A 22,199-nucleotide genomic window follows, 5' to 3' on the forward strand; every position below is an offset into this window, starting at 1 on the left:
CACCAAGACCAAATACATTAACATTGTCATGTACATTACCATGCCAATCCCTCCGAGAGTTGTCATGACAGAAATATCATTAGTAGGGATGTCCCTATGAATTGATTCTAGATCGGAACAGAAGATATGCTGTTCCGATCTAGAAGCGCTTTTCATTAACTGTAAGTCGTTCTATTCGCCGTGGGAGTTTCACTCGTTCATTCTCGTCAGTGTCTACATTCCTCCGCAAGCACACGTGAGCTCAGCTTTACAGGAACTCGCTGATCTGATCACAGAGACAGAGCAACAACACCCAGACTCTGTTTTAATCATTTTCTGGGACTTTAATAAAGCAAATCTTTCCCGTGAACTGCCAAAATACAGACAGCATGTTACATGTCCCACCAGAGACAGTAATATACTGGACCATTGTTACTCCACAATAAAGGATGCATATCGCTCGGTCCCCAGAGCAGCTGTAGGACTCTCTGACCACTGCCTGGTTCATCTTATACCGACTTACAGGCATAAACTTAAATCTGCTAAACCTGTAGTAAAGTCTGTAAAGAGATGGACCAACGAAACAGAGCAGGCATTGCAAGCCTGTTTCGACTGCACTGATTGGAGTGTTTTTGAAGCAGCCACCAACGATCTGGACGAGCTCACGGAATCTGTAACATCATATATCAGTTTCTGTGAAGACATGTGCATCCCTACCAGGACTCATTCCCCCCTGCCTACCCTCCAAGAACTGTATACATCCAGAGTGAGGAAAAGGGCTCAGAAAATCACTCTGGATCCATCACATCCAAGCCATCTCCTTTTTGAACTTTTGCCATCTGGTCGGCGTTACAGAGCACCGAATACCAGGACAGCCAGGCACAAGAACAGTTTCTTTCCCCAGGCAATCTACCTCATGAAGAGTTAATGTTCTCCCATTGTGCAATTAAAGTACAGTATGTGCAATAACCTTATACTTATTTATCACCCTAAACCCTAGTACATCCCTACAACTTATTTTATTTTATTCTATTCCTATTCCATCTATAGCACACCTGTACATACAATTTATTCTTTTTTTGTGGTTTATATTTATGCATGTGTATTTTATTCACATCTTATTTTTATTATCTGTGTGTTGTTGTTGTCTCCGTGTACTGGAAGCTTGTGACACTTTAACAAATTCCTTGTATGTGCAAACATACTTGGCAATAAAGCTCTTTCTGATTCTGATTCTGATTCTGAAATTTTTCTTCTTCTAATATTGAACCATTACTAGCTATTCAACATTACAGTATAATTAAGAGCTATCAATTTGAACATTTATTGGACTTTAAAAAATAACAACTTTCATTTTAAGTGAACTTAAAACAATCTTTGCAAGATAAACCCATTATAATAAATGTCATATTTACCTGTGCCATTCAATAAGTAGGAAATAACCCGAAATTGAGTAAAGTTATCAAACACTAAATTAAATATAGATGAATCTTTAAAGCTACAAAATATATTAATTAGTTACAGACATCACAGCAGCTGGGTTATTATTAGGTTATTTTGGCAGCTTTAATTTTAAGAGCTGCTGCTGCTGAACATGACGCGGATCTGACACGCATCATATTTTGCATTTCTTTTGCGCCTTAATATGAAATTATATTGTTAATGATAATGATAATTTGGGCAATTGAAGAGAACGTGCTACGAGAACAGTATAATGGCTGACAGGACAGGACAATTGGTTTTTACTGACATATGGCCTGACAACATCTCATCTGAAAGCAGTTCACTGTTGTTCTACTGAAGCACCCATCACCTGTAACTTTTCTGTAACTGTAAATTTTTGTCTAAATAAATGCAATTATTGTCAAGAAAAAAATGAGACAGAAGCAGCAGTTGTGAGTGGGGTGGCCAACCCTCCACCCCTGCGTTAATTGCGTTAAATATTTTTTACGCGTTTAAACTAAAAACTAAAAAAAATTAATCGCATGCGTTAACGCGTTAATTTTGACAGAACTACAAAAGCACCCTTTCAGTACTTCGTGTCAGTTAACCAGGAGGAATCTTAGTACGTACTGCATTTGACTTACTTTTCAGCTGTTGTTGAATAGCGTTTCGGAGGTGTGTAGTAGGCTATGAATAGGCCTACTGAGAATGTATACATCTGCCATGTTTTCCAATTGTCCTTTGACCCGCCGTTGATTGTAGCCTACATCGTGGCGTACTATAAAAACCGTGAAAATAATTTGCACCAGGGGTTGTTAAACAATTTGTATGTAACTACAAGGTAAAACTTTGTTGCACTCTCACAGTCCTCTGGCCTTACATTTCGAATACGGACAAAATTGACGTATTGCTTTTTGTATAGTAGGGAAGTAGCCTACATATTTGGACGCAATTAACAGTAAACGGTAAACTAGTGTATTAACCTGCAACACCACTACTGAATCTACAGTGCAAAACATGCAGAGTACAAAAAAAAAATACACACAAAGCAATTCTCCGATTCTCGAACGAACGATGCTCATGAGTCGGTTCTCTTTACTGAATCAAAAACATTTAGCGGGACGGTGTAGCAGCCCATCCAAAACGAAATTAGTGATTATTATCAAACATACAGAATTGATTCTCGAACAAATTACTCATATCAGCCAGTTTTTCTTGGTGAAGACAACAACTCTGCTTTTTTTTGGGTGGGGGGTCAATCAAAACATACAATGAGAGTGTAGTTCCCGAACGAATGACTCGTATAAGCCGATTCTTCTTTTTGGATCAAGAGCTCATGACCAGCCCATAGGACCAGCCCAGTCTGATAGATTCTTGTGAGCCATTTCTGTGTAGTCCGATTCACAATCTAATGATTCGTTTTTTTTTTTTTAATGAATCAAAACTTACAGCACGACCAACACATACTTTTTCAAATATCATTATACCTTTTTAAATATTACATTTATTTACAGTTCATCTGTTCTTTGAAATGTGTACACTGACTTTACATGTCAATGTAGGCCTACACCACTACCGGTGTTGTGTAATATTCGGTTCCTGCGAAAAACTGTTCCCGTGGGTGGAGTGAATATTCATTAGTTCCCTTGTTGTGGGCATATCCTTGAAACAACGCGCAAAGGAATGGAACTGAAAATATTAGTGCACGCTCCTCAAATCGTTTGTGTAATATGATAAATTGTCTGTAATGTTTTGCTTGATTGATTACAGGCACACAGCAAAACAATCAATAAGCTAATAACCTATCTTACTTAATATCGTTTTTACTCTTTGGTGTGTTTAGCTTTTTATATATTTAATTTGTGGGGCTTTATTTTTAATACCGTAGTTTGATTTGATTAGCCTACCTAGTTGTCATTGGAGACTAGTACAGTTTGTATGCCTGAAACAAACCACTACAAATGTATCTGTGGCCACAGTGGCCTAATAAAATTGGTGTGAGCATCCTGTGTCATTCTTTCTTTAATCTTTTTTTAAATTTATTTTAATAACCAGTTTTTACCAGCCTCCACAGCCCCATCAGTATCTTTTTTGAATTATTCTGAATATCAGGTAAAATTATAATTAAAGTAACACTAAATGCATATTTACTTCTGTCACATATTTTCTCGTATTACTACTACTACTATTATTATTATTATTATTATTATTATATTTTAAGATTTTTTAAAACATCAAAATCTTTCCACATAAGCCTGTTTGGGAATCACCAGTCTCCAAGTACTAATAGATTATATAATATATTGAAGGTAGAAATCCACCCAAAAATGACAATTCCGTCATCATTTACTCACCCATTTGAAACCAGTATGAGCAAAAAAAAAAAAAACACTGACATGTTTTAAAGTACCTTCTACAGAAGAAGGAGTCATACAACATTGAAACAACATGAGAGTAAGTAAATTTTTATATTTAAATGAACTGTCTCTTTAAAATGGATTTACAAAGTTTGTCATATTAGCATAGCATATCACATTTTTCTTTATTATATTTAGTTAACAGTCAAATACAGAGCTTAACAGTTTAGAGAATATGAGAAAGATCTACTAATAATAAATATTATAATAATAAATTTCATATATAAGCATACATTGTGTCTGTTCTTTGACCATATGTTGCACTGAAAAACAACCTCATCATGTCATATGTTTAAGAATGGTGTGTGAAAACATTCAATATTTAGTGATCCATTGTGTTAATAATGTTTAACATTTGATGGTAGGTAATTTAGATAATTATAGACCTATAGCTTTAGCTAGTATCCTGTCTAAAGTGTTGGAAAAAATCTTGCTGCCCAGGTTAAATGTGTTTATTAATTCTACAGACAACCAGTTTTGATTTAAAGCTAAACATCGTACTGATCTATGCATCTATGCATTAAAGGAAATAGTAAATAAGTATAGAGATAAAAACTCATCAGTCTTTATGTGTTTTATTGATGCATCTAAAGCTTTTGATCGGGTTAACCATGCAAAGTTATTTTTTTTACATGAGACAAAGGGGGGTGCCAGAATACATTGTGAGAATCCTGCAGGCTTATTGGTATGCCCACCAGATGATGCGGGTAAAATGGGGCAATAATTTTATCACTGAATGCATGACAGACAACGAGGATATTAAAAGACAATGCCGCATGATGTATGTGCAGGCAAATATACTTTTACGTAAGTTTAGTTTCTGTTCAGATGAGGTGAAGGTGTCACTTTTTGTACAACACTTTATACTGCTCATTTGTGGTTCAACCATATAGAACATCAAGTTTACAGAAGCTGCAAGTAGCTGATAATGATGCAATGAGAATTTTACTAAAGAGACCTAGATGGCATAGTGCAAGTGAAATGTTTGTGAGTGCAAGAGTAATCACTTTTAAAGCACTGTTACGAAATTTTATGTATAGATTTATCTGCCGTCTTAATGCTTCTAAAAATGAGATTATTGTGGGTCTATCAAATATAGGGGTTAGTACTACACGGTATCAGTCAAAGCTGTGGAGACATTGGTATTGCTGTATTTTGTAACTCTTTATTTTTTGTGGTAGATGCTATGGGTTGTATATGTTGTCCTATTGTCTTTGTTTTTAATTTTGGACCTTGAGTCTGCAATAAAAGTTTGATTGATTGATCTACAAACAAGACAACGTATTTATTTATTCAGATTGTAAGTTAGATTGCATTAATGTTATTCTGTGCTGGTGCACGTGCATTATGTAATTAATTTGGTAATCATTTTCAGCATCATCTACGTCAGACTGAGGCTCAGCTGAACTGAAATAACAGACGAGAGGAAATGCTAATACAATGCACTGTGGTCAATGACAGACGTCTACTGGGGCGTAATGGATCATTGCAATTCCAGCATGATTACAGCGGTGCGTCGGTGCTGACTGTGGCAGCACAACACAGTCGCCATGCGCAACAATCCTCATGTGGTCGTAGGAATACTGCTCCAAAAGTATTTTCGGTGATGAATCGGTGAAGTTGATTGCATCAGCGTTATAAATGTGAGAATCAAAGTTGTTACGACAGCAAGGTGAGTTTTTTTGTACACTGCGCTGTGTAAATCAATACAGCATCCTTATCCAAGCCTTAAAACTGTGCTTGCTGTTTATTTAACCGAATGGGTTCAATGCGAATTGTGTTGATTTTAATCCAACCATCATATCCTTCATATGCTCTTTCAAAAGTTCAGTCGTGATTCTTAATGATGAAACCGAAGCTGTTTTGAAATGATGAATCCGAAGTTTAAGTGGTGCCATTGCCTAGCATGCGTAATTTGGAGATTAGTGTGTTTTGGCAGGTTTGCGTGCTTTAATTCAAATTGCTAAGCACTGATATTTTATTTTGATATATTTTGTATTATAAGTTTGATTTTTAGTCGCTAAAAACATGAGCTGAGAAGGTGATATCATGCGTAAAGATGCGTAATTTGAAAGGCTTTGTATTTTTTATTTCATTTATTTTTTTTTTTGGTGGCAGTTTCGCTTGCTTCATTACGCACCACCAGGGACTAATAATGGTTTTACTTTGATAATTGAAGTTTTTTTCTTTCATGTAAATATGATCTGTTCTGCTGTGCCCAGCCCTTTGCATGACCCATTATTGTAAAGTCCAGCTGGTCATTAGTTGTTCCAAGTTGTTTATTAGCTGTGCATACAGCCATTGTTCCAAAACCTAACCGCTTGTATGACTACCTGCTAGCTGTTTTATTGCTGGTTCTGTGTGGTCTACTACCTTGCACCTGCCACCTTAGACCAGCTTCTGCTCAGTATACTGTTGTTATAAAGCCATTAAATCAAGCGTCTGTCAATTCCCAAGTGTATACAGATGTGCTTGTCTGTAGGTTGCTCTTACTCCTCGCTCTCCAGCTGTTTTGTGATGGATTAAGCCACAATGTCGCAGCTGTACTACCGCAGAACGGACAACTCCTCGTACCGGGACCGCATTCCGCTGCGGATAGTGCGCGCCGAGTCGGAGCTCTCGGTGCAGGAGAAGTCCTACCTCAGCGCCGTGGAGAAGGGCGATTACGCCAGCGTGAAACTAGCGCTGGAAGAGGCGGAGATCTACTTCAAGATCAACATCAATTGTATTGATCCTCTAGGGCGCACGGCGCTGCTCATCGCCATTGAGAATGAGAACTTGGAGATCACTGAGCTGCTCCTCAGCTTCAACGTGTATGTCGGGGATGCTCTGCTCCACGCCATCCGTAAAGAGGTAGTGGGAGCCGTGGAGCTCCTGCTGAACCACAAGAAACCCAGTGGAGAGAAACAGGTTTGTTCGAAGAACTGTCTGCTATAGTTAGCTAGATCTCTTTTCTGTCTCAAACTAGCCAACAAATCAGTAACACACTGTCAATATTCTATAAAACAATAACAATATTCCATAAAAGAACTGAAAACCAGTCTGCTTTTGAAGTTTTAGGTGGTTTACTGTTTTAGCTGGTCTCTTGCTGGTGTTCAGTTGGTTTAGCTGATTGTTTGACTGGTCTCCCACCTTGACCAGCTGACATATGTACCCAACATATGTACCCAAGCTCATCTAAAACCATCAAACTGGACCAGCCTGACTAGTGAAAACCAGGTTGGTTTAAGCCAGTCATTCATAAAAACATTGAATAATGTATTAAAGGGGTCATATGATGTTGCTAAAAAGAACATTATTTTGTGTATTTGGTGTAATGAAACGTGTTTATGTGGTTTAAGCTGTGACAGAAAAGTTGAAATCATACAGTCTATGGTTTCCATGTGTCCCGGCACGATGAGACAAAACCAATAAAACCCATTACAAACGAGGCATTTGTTGCATCCAGTAGGGACATACATTTGGGTGGCCTTATGCAAATCTTCCCACATCGTGACGTAGACATGTGGGGGCGTGTTTAAATGAGCCGTTTTAGGAGGGCATGGACAAGTCTTAACTTTTATAAAGAATATCTCTTTGGATTTGAGACTTTAGTCTTTGCAACTTTACAGATCTTCTTTATGCACCAAGAGCTTGTAACACTCCAAAGAGATAGGAAAAATTGAAATCGCATCATATGATAACTTGATCAAATTGATTTAATAACATAAAAACAATATGCTAAATTCTTAACATGAATACAAAAACACATCAACAATTTTAGTTTCTATACATATCTTTGAATTTTGATGGTTTCTTGCTCTGAGCTGCCAACAATTAATTGCACAAAACAATTAATTGCCAAATTAAGCAGATGCCAAGCAATAGAAGAATGTGTGGCAACTGCTAAAGGTCATAAAGCTGATTTATTTTGCTGTCCTAACTATGCTTAATTATATGAATATTTGCATTTTATTATATGAATTTTGGATTGTTTTTACCTGCTATCTGTGACTCAGAACAGAGCTGCGTCATTTTTAGTCCTGAAATGGCACCCCCAAAACAGAACTTGTAGAGCAGATCTGAATATTTTGGTATTTGCTTTATTATCCAGATATTTCATTGAGTCTCCCTGGACACAAAACCTTCAAAAGATCTCTTATAAACTTCTCATGTAAACAACCTGATCTTGCAGATAGGAGTGTTTTTAGGGCTGAAAGGAATCAAGTCCTCAATTGTCAACACAAGAACACTTCAGAAAAAAGTTCATTTGTATGCCTGCTTCTTCTCAGAGGAGAAAACTGCCTGCTATAAAAAGCTCTATGTTCAGACACTCAGACATGTGAATTAATAATTACCATTGTTCTAATGGTGTTTACTTTTCAATGGAGCAATCTTTGCTCCCTCACTAAGTGACTTAACATGGGTCTTACTCTTCTGTCCACTCCTTATAACTTTAATTTAATTTTCCTTTAATGGCTAAGAATAGACTGGATGCTGCAGCACTGATTCAGAAAAAAATGATGGGATGGATGCACCATTCACAAACCAGAGCAGCTGCGCATCTGATCTTTCCTTCCTCAATCCCTGAGCGCTTTTTCTTTTCCTCTGTCTCTGTGTCTCTTCCTGTCTATGTCTATTAATGTCACATTTATAAAACTTTTTGATATGCAAATAACTAAATCAGCATGTCTGTAGACCACAAGGGGGCAAATGAGTACACAGGAACAGGTTGTTTGCTTTGATTTTCTAAATTATGGCTCTCTTCATGTCTTGTGATTTTTATCACATTAACAAGTTCTTTACAGAACTGGTAATTTCTGAAAAAAATTCAAATAAAATAAGTTAGCTACTGTTATGTAGGCAAAAATGATTTTGTTCTCTTTTGTTCTTTTCTTAAAGGAATAGTTCATCCAAAAATAAAAATTTGCTGAAAATGTACTCACCCTCAGGCCATCCAATATGTACAGTATATGAGTTTGTTTCTTCATCGGAACAGATTTGGAAAAATGTAGCATTACATCACTTGCTCACCAATGGATCCTCTGCAGTGAATGGGTGCCGTCAGAACGAGAGTTCAAACAGCTGATAAAACATCACAATAATCCACCATATGACTTCAATCCATCAGTTAACATCTTGTTAAGTGAAAAACTGTGCTTGTAATAAACAAATTAATCTTTACAATGCCTTCTAAATAAGAGGACAACAGGAGATGGACTTTTTTTACTGGAGGAAGTGTTATTATGGATTATGAACTCATAATTTGGCCGTAAGTGATGGTTTAAAGTTAAAACATCTTATTGATGGACTTATTTCTTACAAACACGCAGATATGCACTTGTGTATTGTGATGTTTTTAACCGCTACTTGAACTCTTATTCTGATGGCACCCATTCACATTGTTCAGATGAAGAAACACACTCGTCTTGGATGTGCATGTAAAAAAAATTACACTTTTAACTGTTATATTTTTTAAATTATTTTCAATTTGGGAGTAAGTTGCATTGCTCAGATCAGGAGTCAGTAAAATTACATGATGGTAAAGGGTCTCAGATTGAAAAAAAGCTGTCCCTCAGCTTTGTTGGAGATGTGCTTAATGAATCATTAGAAAGGCTTCCTTTCACTTATTAAACACAAAGCTGACTTGAACTGTCATCTTACTGACATTTCGAGTCAAGCCTTCTACTTTTTCCAATACTTTTCCCTTCACCTCTCTGGTCTATTGTGGTTAAGGATGAGCTTCAATGCTTCGTATTGCAGCAGCAGATAATCAGTATGACTGCCAGCCTGAACATGTCTCTCCAACTGGAGCCTTCATTATCTTCCTCAAATAGTCAAGCTATTGCCGCTGCCACCATGGGCTTGGAGCTCTTGTGAAAAGGATGAAGATATCAGTCGAAATGTGCTAATCACCCCCTACCTTCAAATCACACCTTCTCTTCTCAATGTGGCTTTAATTCATAAAATCTCAACTCATTTTCGTCAACTAACTTCACCCGTTCCTCACTTGTTATTCTTTATCACTTTTAATAACTTTTTTGTGCATGCTGCCTGTTTTTTTTTCACACTCTTTCTTTGTTTCTCACTGTTTTTTTTTTAATCCATCTCCTCCAAATGTGGTGTGATCACAGAACCTGTGAAGTCTTCATGTAGTAGTGTATGTTTTACTATTGCAATAAAACTCACCAGTAAAGGATTAGATATCATCCATTTCACTATTTTTAAAACAGCAGTTCTTAGCTGGTTATGCTTCAAGTTCCAGATTTACAAGGGATAATCCACTTCGTTTAAGGATAGTCATTATTTGTCCAGACTAAAAGTCATAGGGGTCCAATTATTTTGTAGGTTATTTTAATGTGTTTATGCAAGAATTATGTCTTTAAGTCTTTTAATGTCCGTACTTATTTTCACATATGATTTTGGCCAGATTTCTTGGCAGATTTGCTCTAGTTTCTTAGGATAATGGATGATACTTGTGCGCCACGATTCGAGTACTGCGTGGACTTCATGGTTGGATTAGGATTATGGATTAGTGCTTCAACCGTATCATTTTAGGACATTCACTATCTTGTTCTTATGTTGCATGATGTTAATTTATCCCTGCCCTTGTCCAAAACATTGTCCCTGAAAACCAGTGCTTCAGCATTGTGTTTCCCCCAGTGTAATTTATTGGATGTATTGTTGTTTGTTATTTTGGGCACTTTTAGATTTGCCACACATATTGCTTTGGTTAGAAAAGCTCGGTCTTATATGACCACAGAAACTTTTCCCATTATAACTGCGTCACTATAATGCTTTTCAAGCGAAAACCTTGCCAAACTCCAGACAGAATTTCACACGGTTCTTCTCTGCTACTCAACTCAACTCAACCTTTATTTATAAAGCACTTTCAAAACCATTCAAATGGACCAAAGTGCTGTCCATAAATAATACTAAAATTCATGCAAACATAAAATAACAACGAGACATAACATCAAGAAAAAACATACAGCCAATCCCTCACAATTCTCCGACCTAATCAAGCGCCGAAAGCTTGATAAAATAAGTAGGTCTTCAAGTCCTTTTTAAAAATGTCCATGCTTGCCGAGGATTTTATAGATAATGGTAACACATTCCAGGAGAATGCAGGAGCCGCAACAGAAAAAGCTCTGTAGCTACTTCAAAGTGATCACAGGCCTCTCTGTAGCCTCTCTTCCAAGTGTTTTTTCTTATGTGCTCAGAGGTTTTTCAGGAAAGACCTTTTTTCCCTGCCAATGTCTGGGTCATTTGATGTAGCTTTTACACTGTAAAAATTAATAAATAAAACAAAGATATTTGATATATAAATATTATTGATGTATTAGGATAAATAAAACAAAGATTATTCAGTGTGTTATTTGCTGTTTCTTTGCACTTATTTATTAAATTTAGTAGCGATTTCTGAGTGAAAATTGTTTCAAATGAAATAATACATTAATTATTATTATGATGATTATTATTATTATTAAGAACATACAGTGGACCCAAATACACAAAAAAAATGGGTGTAGAAACAATTTTTACTCAGAAATTGTTAGTAAATTTAAAAATAAAAAAACAGCAAGTAACACATTGAATTAAACATGAAAATCTGAAGTTGAAAAACCGAAATAGTATTTTTCTTGTTAAATCCGATAATCTTTGATTTATTTACAACTTTTAAATAATTTTTTACAGTATAGTAATTGGACACTTAATTAAGGCACAATTATAAATGTATTATATGACAAAATATCAAACAAAATGTGGCATTTATTATAAAAATTATAACATATTTAATTTTATAATATATTTGGTTTGTTCAGTTGTAATACAAGAATATTCGTGTTCAGATTCATATTAATTTTCTAAAAGTGTCAGTTTGTTTTTGGGGCCATTGTATAGTGAAAAATTATAAATATGGCGTATATGTGTGTCATCAGATGAATTTAAGCCATCTTTTCTATTTTCTAACCAGGTGCCCCCCATCCTGCTCGATAAACAGTTCTCAGACTTCACCCCTGACATCACTCCCATCATCCTGGCTGCCAACACCAACAACTACGAGATCATCAAGATGCTGGTGCAAAAAGGTGTGTCGGTCCCCCAGCCTCACGAGTTGCGCTGTAACTGCGTGGAGTGCGTCTCCAGTTCAGACGTGGACAGTCTGCGGCACTCACGCTCCCGACTGAACATCTACAAGGCCCTGGCCAGCCCCTCTCTCATCGCCCTGTCCAGCGAGGATCCTTTCCTCACCGCCTTCCAGCTCAGCTGGGAGCTCCAGGAGCTCAGCAAAGTTGAAAATGAGTTCAAGGCTGAATACGAGGAGCTCTCCCATCAATGCAAACGCTTTGCGAAGGATCTCCTGGATCAAGCCCGGTCCTCACGCGAACTGGAGTTGATCCTCAATTTCAGCGATGATGTCAACCTGCTGCAGGATGAGGCCAACAATGAGCTTGCTCGACTGAAGTTGGCCATCAAATACCGCCAAAAAGAGGTACAGATCTGTTATTGCAATCATGTATTTTTGTACAATTGGCCCAAAAATATTTGGACACTTATTTGATGACAAATATTAAACAAAGTGGCAAACACAAACCCATCACCCAAACTGTGTTTACATCTGCTTTTAACTAACTGGCTTCAGGATAATTTATTATTTATGTATGTCTTTAATTAATTTATTAATAACTTTTATTTTTTCAGATATTTTGCGTACTTATCTTTCTTTAATAATAATGATTTCTTGAATTGATATAATTCATTATTCATGAATAATGACACTTATCTTTACAACAGAATTTTAATTTATATAAAGTGCTATAAAATATTAGTAACTTGAATTGACTTTAAAATAAATGCCATTTGGTTACATTTTTTTAGAAACAATACAGTGGCATTCATATATTTTTATGCATAGCTAAAATGGCCTAAAAACATTTTAGGCCACAAAGCTAAAACATTTTTTGGCATTTTGGGTCAAATACTTTTTAAGGTTTTAATAAGGTTTTAATAAACTAATTATTAAATTGTGATTTCTATCTCCCCTAAGATTGACTAAGCTAAGGACAAATTAACTCCCACGTATATTGCATGCACAAGAAGGTCCTCTTAGCAATACCTGAGGTGAACCAGATGAAACTCAAGCCTCCATTGTGCATTAATTCAAAAGCACTGAAGTGTTACAAGCCCAAGAGTCTGGTAATTTTCTTCACAGTTGACAAGGTCATCACATGCCTCAGCGCCATGTAGATCTCATAAAAAGGAGCCTGTTTGACCTGTTATGACTTATCGCAGTTTAGGAGTGAAGAGTCATATCCACTTTCAGCATGTAGTGTGGGTTCATAGCTACTAATTACTTTGCCTCTTGAATTTAGTCTGTTCAAATTTGGTTAGAAAATAGTCTGCATTCACAAGCCTAATTTCAGTCTTTTTTTAAATACAGTGTGAACATGAAACAAAAATTTCTAAAATACAAATAAATAAATAATAAAGGAAGAAATTATAATTACACAGCAATCAGTTGTGACATTCTGGAGCCATGTTGCTGAAATTATTTTGCCCTCTTTTGGGTTTGCAAAGGCATTATGCCCTTAAATTTTTTTTAGATGAATTCAGTATACATGCATGATTTTCTTTTCAGCTTATTGTATGTGAACTACTTAAATATCCATTGGTTATATTCTTCTCAACCTGTGATAATATTAGACATGGTTAAGTTCAGATTAAATAGCATTTGTTTCACACAATTGTTGAAAATGGCAGTGACAGTCACACCAGCACTAATGTTATTATTGTAAATGTTACTTGAATGACTCCAGTTAAACTGTGCATGTGGATGTTCACTATAATATCAGAGAACAGATCAGATCAGAGGCAGCATTCTTCTGTATTAGCTCAGATGAAAAGATATCAATCATTGTAAGAGTAGAGAACATGATGCATATTGTTTGCTGTGAATGGTTAAGAAAAATACATTTGCCATTAGGAATGCTTGTACTATTTATTTATTTTGGAGGTAAAGCATTTCAAATTATGCGCTTAAATAGTTTATAATATATGGGCACTGTTTTTTTGGCCTTATTTGTCCTGTTGAGGTGTTTTAAGGTACTGTTGTCGCTTGTACAGCAGCCCTGTGACAGAGAGTCCTTTAGTTGAGCTGTAGAACAGATTGCACCGTGCAAATCAGCCCTGACGAAGAACACTTAAAATCATCTCAGACTTGACCTCATCGCCTCCAGAACGCCTGGCTCTGCTGTAATGAGAATGCATTTGTTTGTAATTTGGTTAGGCGCCCTCCCACTTCCGCTTGACATTTTAGATGCTCCGTTAATGGCTTTGGGCAAATCACTGGAGACAAGATGAAGAGGATGATGGAGAAGAACAAAATAAGCATCAAGAACAAGAGTCAATATACGGCTGCAAGTACTGTAGCATTTGCTTGGCAAAGCACATAAGTAAAAATGTACATTGCATTATGCATGATTCAGAGAATTATGATTTTATCTCAATTTTGGATTAGATTAAAAGATTAAAAGCTTAATTTACAACTTTGTCCAGTAGGTGGCTTACGGTTAAAGAGCGTGTTACACACAGGGTTATTATAATTTTAAATGTAGTTTTTATGTCTATTTTGTTCAGTTTGTCCTTGTCCTTTTTTCACTCTGTGACTTAGTTTTACTTTAGTTGTTTTTTTTTTAGATGTAATATTTTTTTGTGCTGAATGTTTTAGTGTGTTAACTTGGTATCATTAAATATCGCAGGGCTATAAAAATATTTAGAAAAGAAAATATCTCACGGCATTTAATATCTCAGGGCCATAGCATTATTTGTAGTGTTATCTAGTGGCATTTTCAGGTTTTATGGCATTTTGTGATTAATTGAAGGCAAGTTATAAAATGTAAAACCTTTACAGTATATTCTGTATCAAAGACTAGTACAAAAATAATTTTTTGACCAGTTTCATTTCATTTTTTTGTTACTGTATTTTTCACTGTATTGTATTTTACAAATTTTTTTAAATTTTATGATTTTTCAACTTATATGTGTCACTGCACCTTTGAACTGTTTTGGCTACAACAATATTGTTGTCAAATCACATTACAAACCTTTGTGCAAGTGTTTGAATTTCGTGCAGTATGAAGCAACATGTTAACTAGGCTCAGCAGTCTGATGGGGAATAAATGGAAGAAACTCAGACCTCCTGCCTCACTGTTCATGTTCACTTTATCATTCTGACTTTATAAGACACTAATGCTCACTTCACACGGTATCCTGGAATCTGACTTTGGGGAATCTGCGGAAAACACTGATGTATAGTTTGCTTGTGCTGTAACTTAATTTTACTGACAGTTTATAGCTCAGTTAGAGTGGAATACATGCCGTAATAATATTTCTGTAAGTTAGTGGTCCCATGTCATACACGAACTATGCAATATAATATATGTACACAGATATATGTAAGTCTTGCAAATGGTAAAAATGGATATTCTGGGAAATCTGACCAAAAACGATGGGGAAAAAAGCAAAATTACAGAGTTGGCAGCTTGCTTCCCAGACCACCTGTTCATACTTGCATAGTAACATGTGATTTCCCTGTATTCTCTTCTATTCTTTTCTCTCTCAGTTTGTAGCACAGCCAAATTGCCAGCAGCTGTTGGCCTCACGCTGGTATGATGAATTTCCTGGCTGGAGGAGACGTCACTGGGCTGGCAAGTTCATCACCTGTGTCTTCATCAGCCTCATGTTCCCCCTGCTCTCCCTCTGTTACCTGGTGGCACCCAAGAGCCGCTATGGCCTCTTCATCCGCAAGCCTTTCATCAAGTTTATTTGCCACACCGCCTCTTACCTGACCTTCCTCTTCCTCCTGCTGCTGGCCTCTCATCACATAGTCTCTAACAATCCTGATCGCCAAGGTCCAAAGCCCACCACTGTGGAGTGGATGATCCTACCCTGGGTTCTAGGTAATGTCACATCCCTACAGAACCGATATGGTTCCATAAAATGATCCTAAATTGTGCTATTTGTGTGTAATGTTCTCCATGCAATATTTCCATGGTTCATCTTGGACCAGAGAACCAAGAAGTTCTCTGAAAAGAAACCAACAAAATTTCTTGGCCGCCCTCGCAGGATTCATATGGACGGAGATCAAGCAGATGTGGGATGGTGGATTTCAGGATTATATCCATGACTGGTGGAATCTCATGGACTTTGTGATGAATTCCTTGTATCTTGCAACCATCTCACTGAAGATTGTTGCATATGTTAAGGTACATTACATCACAACAGTCACTGGTGGGAATCAGGAATGGATCAAGAGTTACTAACTGTTACTTTCGTCTTTCCTAACAGTACAGTGGTTGCAAACCCAGGGAAACCTGGGAAATGTGGCACCCCACACTAGTGGCTGAGGCGGTGTTTGCCATCGCCAACATCTTCAGCTCTCTACGCCTCATCTCGCTCTTCACGGCCAATTCTCACCTAGGTCCTTTGCAGATATCATTAGGACGGATGCTTCTGGACATCCTAAAGTTCCTCTTCATCTACTGCCTGGTGTTGCTTTCCTTTGCTAATGGACTCAATCAGCTTTACTTCTACTATGAGACTAGTGATGGCATGAACTGCAAAGGCATCCGCTGTGAACGTCAGAACAATGCTTTCTCAACGTAAGTTTTGGGGGGAAAAGTCTAATATCTAATGCTTCATATCTCAATGCTTAATTTATGTATTGTCATTGTCGTCTACACCAGCTATAAACCAGCTTACTCTTAAAAAGTAATTTTAACTCCTAGATCAAAATGAAAACATTGTGAAAAAGTTGTGTATAAGTTGGAACTACCCATTCTAATCTTGCTTGCACACTGTTTGTAGGCTATTTGAGACCTTGCAGTCTTTGTTTTGGTCCATTTTTGGGTTGATCAATCTGTATGTGACCAATGTCCAAGCTGACCACAAGTTCACCGAATTTGTGGGTGCCACCATGTTTGGTACCTATAACATCATCTCCTTGGTGGTCCTCCTCAATATGCTCATTGCCATGATGAACAATTCCTATCAGCACATCGCCGTAAGTTAATTTTAAGGTCTGACCTGAGCACATGTAGGCATATTTTTATTTTCATGACATCCTTCTCCAGTAATTGTTGCTTTTTGCATATACTGTATTTTCCGGGAAAAAAACAAGTTGCACATGACTATTTATGCTATTCAGAACACCAAGGAATGAAAAATATAAGTATTAAACAAACAGAAATGATAGTGTCATTCATTATAAACAACATTAACTATAAATGGCAAACTTAAAGCAAAACTGAAACTATCACCTTGTGGGAAATTGGCTACAAATAAACTTGAGATCATGTACATTTTGTGTTTTGCACGTTTTGCACGTTTTGCATGCTTGACCTTAATTGCATTATGTAAGTCACTTTGTAATACAAGTCACCACATGATATACATTCCGGAAAATACGGTACAATGTGCTGTACCTTGTAAGTCACTTTGGTATGAAAGCATTAGTGTAATTTTCTCAGAAATGACCTGCCTTTCACATATAGTGTGTTCTGGCTTTTCTGAAGGACCATGCTGATATTGAGTGGAAATTTGCCAGAACTAAATTATGGATGAGTTATTTTGAGGAAGGAGGCACCTTGCCACCTCCCTTCAACATTATCCCCAGTCCCAAATCCATATGTTACCTGATTACATGGATTAAGGTGCATGTGTTCAAGAGGAGGTCAAAGAGGACTGAGACATTTGGGACATTAGGGGTAAGACTTTATTAAAAAAATAAAAAATGTATTTTCTTTCTTCTTTTTCTACTTCTTCCTTTTTTTGTCTCTTAAATAGAAATTGGTTTAAATAACTAATCATATGACATGACAGATTAATTACATTTTATTGAAAAGGTTAATATTATTTAATGGAGCAAAGGGAATTTCATTATAAATATATGTCATAAGATGTCCAATGTGCTTGGTTGTCTTAGAGAAGATACTTTAGTATTGTAGGGGACAGACATAGAATTATTGAATTACAAATGTCCTTCTGTTTGTCTTTTCAGAGAAGAGCTGCTGAAAACGTGAGGCTCAACCACCAATACCAGGTAGCTTATCACCAAAATTACTATTTCTCTGCATTTTTTCTATGTTGTATTGATTTGTTTCACCTCAGTTGTACTGCTGTTTCCCTAAATGCAGGAGGTCTTGAGAAACTTAGTAAAACGATATGTGGCAGCTATGATTCGAGATGCCAAGACGGAGGAGGGACTCACAGAGGAGAATTTTAAAGTAAGCACTGAAAATGATTTTGTCTACCAAATTGTCTTTTTTTTTTTTTGTCAGATTTTATTATATTTTCACATTGATTTGAGATCAAACGCAAGCAGTAAGTAATTTCTTGCTTATGTTTTACTGGACCATTTACATACACCAATGGTCTTGTACTTTATACTGACACCTGTTGGTGTGGATGAAGCATTACATCACACCAAAAATTTTAACTTTTCAATGCCATTGTAAAAATACCCTTGACTGATGTATTTACAAACAAACGTGTCCAAAAATAGGAAAGTTTCTGTAATAAAATTGTATTTGGATGGTCTTGTGATCCATCATGAGGAGGGCCACCCTTATGTCGAGTAAAAACACTTTTTCTTGCCTGCTGATACAGTATGACTGGAGTCTTCATCTAATTTCAGTGTACATTTTAAAATTCTAGTCATTGTGAAACATTTTAAATAATAAAAACTGCTTAGTGCACCTTTAAATAAGCACTTTGAGTAAAAATAAGAAGTAAATTGTGGATTCTAATCACTTCGACAGGAGCTGAAGCAGGACATATCTAGCTTCCGCTACGAAGTCATTGGAATGATGAAGGGCAACCGGAAAAGTACTCGTGCAAATAAGCCGGGCACAGCGGTCTCTGATGTTTCACATCCAGACAGTTCACTTCAACATTGTTCAGCTCTTCAGGAGAACAAAAAACTACATTTGTACGATGTCACTGCAGTGCTACAGCAACAAAAATCTGAAGAGACAAGGGAGACTCTCGGTTGTCTGGTCAATGGATCAGCAGTAGTGTTGACTGACCCGATACTTAAAGACAAAGCCAGGAAGGACTTCCCTAAGGATTTTACAGACTTTGGGTTATTCCAGAGGAAACAAAACTGTCTCAACCCTAATAAGATCTACTCACTCGCTGAAGAGGCAAAGGAATCGGATTCTGACATATTAGATTGGGTGAGAGAGGAAACAGTTGAGAAATCTCTGGCAGAAAAAGCTGAACAGGAAGAAAATGAATCAAAGTGCCTGATGGACGAAGAGGAAAGTGTGTTGGAGGACCAAGAGAAAGAGCACACTGCATCTCCACATAAACACAACAGATAAACAAACTTTCTTTCTTTTGTAACCAAGGATTATCTGAATCTCAAATTTAGCTGATGTACTTTGTCAGAGATGAAACACTATCCTTTCTTATGCACAGATGTGAGGTTTTGTGAGATGAATTGTCTCAAGAAAAGATATTTGCTTGATTGTTTTTGGGCTCAAGAAACTTCCCAGCACTACAGATGCCAAAAGCAGCCATAAATCTGGAGGATAAGAAATGGAGAAAGCTCGGGAAAGCACTACACAGTGTCCAACTGTCCTGTTAAATAGTTTTATTTTTGTATTTTATGTATTTAACCTCACGTTTTCACTGTGCAGCATCCTCAATAACTTGGGGACAAAAAAGCTTGCCTATTATTATTAATACTGCTTTTTTTATTTTTATACTTTTATTCTGCAAGGATGCATTAAATTGATCAAAGGTGACAGTAAAGACATTTATAATATAACAAAAGATTTCTATTCAATGAAATTCTGTTCTTTAAAAAATTATTCTAAAAAAAAGTATTACAGTATTCACAACAATGTTAAGCAGCAAGAAAGCAAATATTTCTTGTTATGGCTTCTGAAAATTCAGATTTGCCATCACAGGAATATATTACTAATGAAATTATTTTAAAATATTGTAAAATAGAAAACTGTTATTTTAAATTATAATCTTACACTATTACTGTTTTACTCTATTTTTGTTTAAATAAATGCAGCCATGGTGAGCATAAGAGCCTTCTTTTAAAAACATTAAAAAATCTTACAAACCCCAAATATTTGAACAGCAGAGTATAAATAAAATACAGTTTAATCTCCTTTGAGCTCCAAATCATCTAGATTTAGTTGGATATGACATACAACAGTTGCACAGCCTGATAAAAAAAAAAAAATATATATATATATATTTTTTTTTTTAAATCAGGCTGTGCAACTGTTGTTTGTGTGTGTGTGTGTGTATATACACAGGTGCATCTCAATAAATTAGAATGTCGTGGAAAAGTTCATTTATTTCAGTAATTCAACTCAAATTGTGAAACTCGTGTATTAAATAAATTCAATGCACACAGACTGAAGTAGTTTAAGTCTTTGGTTCTTTTAATTGTTATGATTTTGGCTCACATTTAACAAAAACCCACCAATTCACTATCTCAACAAATTAGAATACTTCATAAGACCAATAAAAAAAAAACATTTTTAGTGAATTGTTGGCCTTCTGGAAAGTATGTTCATTTACTGTACATGTACTCAATACTTGGTAGGGGCTCCTTTTCCTTTAATTACTGCCTCAATTCGGCGTGGCATGGAGGTGATCAGTTTGTGGCACTGCTGAGGTGGTATGGAAGCCCAGGTTTCTTTGACAGTGGCCTTGACAGTGCATATTTTGGTCTCTTGTTTCTCATTTTCCTCTTGACAATACCCCATAGATTCTCTATGGGGTTCAGGTCTGGTGAGTTTGCTGGCCAATCAAGCACACCAACACCATGGTCATTTAACCAAATTTTGGTGCTTTTGGCAGTGTGGGCAGGTGCCAAATCCTGCTAGAAAATTAAATCAGCATCTTCAAAAAGCTGGTCAGCAGAAAGAAGCATGAAGTGCTCCAAAATTTCTTGGCAAACGGGTGCAGTGACGTTGGTTTTCAAAAAACAAAATGGACCAGTGAACAGCCAGCTTCTTTGGCAATGAATGTTTGTGGCTTACCCTCCTTGTGAAGGGTGTCAATGATTGTCTTCTGGACAACTGTCAGATCAGCAGTCTTCCCCATGATTGTGTAGCCTAGTGAACCAAACTGAGAGACCATTTTGAAGGCTCAGGAAACCTTTGCAGGTGTTTTGAGTTGATTAGCTGATTGGCATGTCACCATATTCTAGTTTGTTGAGATAGTGAATTGGTGGGTTTTTGTTAACTGTGAGCCAAAATCATCACAATTAAAAGAACCAAAGACTTAAACTACTTCAGTCTGTGTGCACTGAATTTATTTAATACACGGGTTTCACAATTTGAGTTGAATTACTGAAATAAGTTAACTTTTCCACGACATTCTAATTTATTGAGATGCACCTGTATATATATATATATGCAATCTAAGTAAAGCAGTCATAATACAGATGTCTATACATCTGATTACATCTGTTACAGATTTCTAAGCATACCCTCAATATTGTGATGTTGGAATAAGTATCTAACTCTTAAAATGTTAAGATCTTAGAAGTAGTTTCAACTGACTTTCATGAACCACATGACATTCAGTAATATTTCTGTGATTATTTGAAAAAATAAAATAAAAACTCTCCTGGTAACATATTGCTAGTTCAGATTCTTTGTTTAGCATGCAATCTTTTTCGCTCCCAATTTAATGCGCACCAAATGATGCTTAATCATTTGTTACATTCTGAACTTATTTTTGAAAAATGAAGATATTTGATATACTGGGAGTTTTTCACTATACGCACACACACACACACACACACACACACACATACACACACTATGTGTAATCTTTCACTCTCACAAGTGGTTATTTGTCTTTTGTTGCCATGGCAACACGCAGTGGCTGCTCTTGTTCTTTAATTAATTGACTTCACAGCAGTTCCTTTATCTGGGGGCACACCATGCTGCACACCATGCTGCTTTCAATTAACAGTGAATAAATTGTCAGCAGATAGTTTCTCAGACTTTGTTGCTGTTGAAATGAGTCGCTCCCTGTGTCTTTGAGGTAAATGTGGTAGCGATGAAAAATTTGCTGTGAATCTTTTTCCTAATGTTCTAGGAACATTCTTTTTATGTTTTTATAATTATACACTAACGTTCCGAGAACAGAACGTTCTATTAAACTAATATCTTATTTCACTTAAATACACACACACACGCATACATACATATATATATATATATATATATATATATATATATATATATGCAGTATATATTCTTTTTTTGGTTCTTTTTGTCCTTTCTTTTCACATCTCGTGATCTCCTATCTGTTTACAGCAGAAGCCTCTGCAGCTTG

The 22,199-nt window shown here is 36.4% G+C and overlaps 1 protein-coding gene across 1 annotated transcript; it reads left to right on the top strand.

Moving 5' to 3' along the window:
- The first annotated feature begins 5,366 nt into the window (after positions 1-5,366).
- LOC107683445 (short transient receptor potential channel 4-like) lies at positions 5,367-19,454 on the top strand. The gene is made up of 11 exons (XM_016479499.1): positions 5,367-5,511; positions 6,322-6,749; positions 11,797-12,315; positions 15,445-15,781; positions 15,948-16,087; positions 16,170-16,483; positions 16,689-16,884; positions 17,396-17,587; positions 17,881-17,922; positions 18,017-18,106; positions 18,641-19,454. Exons 2-11 carry the CDS (start codon positions 6,372-6,374, stop codon positions 19,202-19,204), a joined length of 2,772 nt encoding a protein of 923 aa, XP_016334985.1. The 5' UTR covers positions 5,367-5,511; positions 6,322-6,371; the 3' UTR covers positions 19,205-19,454.
- The last annotated feature ends 2,745 nt before the right edge of the window (positions 19,455-22,199 follow it).

Source organism: Sinocyclocheilus anshuiensis, unplaced genomic scaffold (assembly GCF_001515605.1).
Source record: "Sinocyclocheilus anshuiensis isolate Anshui unplaced genomic scaffold, SAMN03320099.WGS_v1.1 scaffold1170, whole genome shotgun sequence".
NCBI classification, from domain to species: Eukaryota; Metazoa; Chordata; class Actinopteri; order Cypriniformes; family Cyprinidae; genus Sinocyclocheilus; species Sinocyclocheilus anshuiensis.

What these genes read in the sequence shown, in the direction of transcription:
- LOC107683445 (XM_016479499.1), top strand. Translation starts at nt 6,372, where the DNA reads ATGTCGCAGCTGTACTACCGCAGAACGGACAACTCCTCGTACCGGGAC. An exon ending in ATTCCTATCAGCACATCGCC is followed by an intron (nt 16,885 to 17,395) that starts GTAAGTTAATTT and finishes GCTTTTCTGAAG; the next exon opens with GACCATGCTGATATTGAGTG. An exon ending in TCACAGAGGAGAATTTTAAA is followed by an intron (nt 18,107 to 18,640) that starts GTAAGCACTGAA and finishes TCACTTCGACAG; the next exon opens with GAGCTGAAGCAGGACATATC.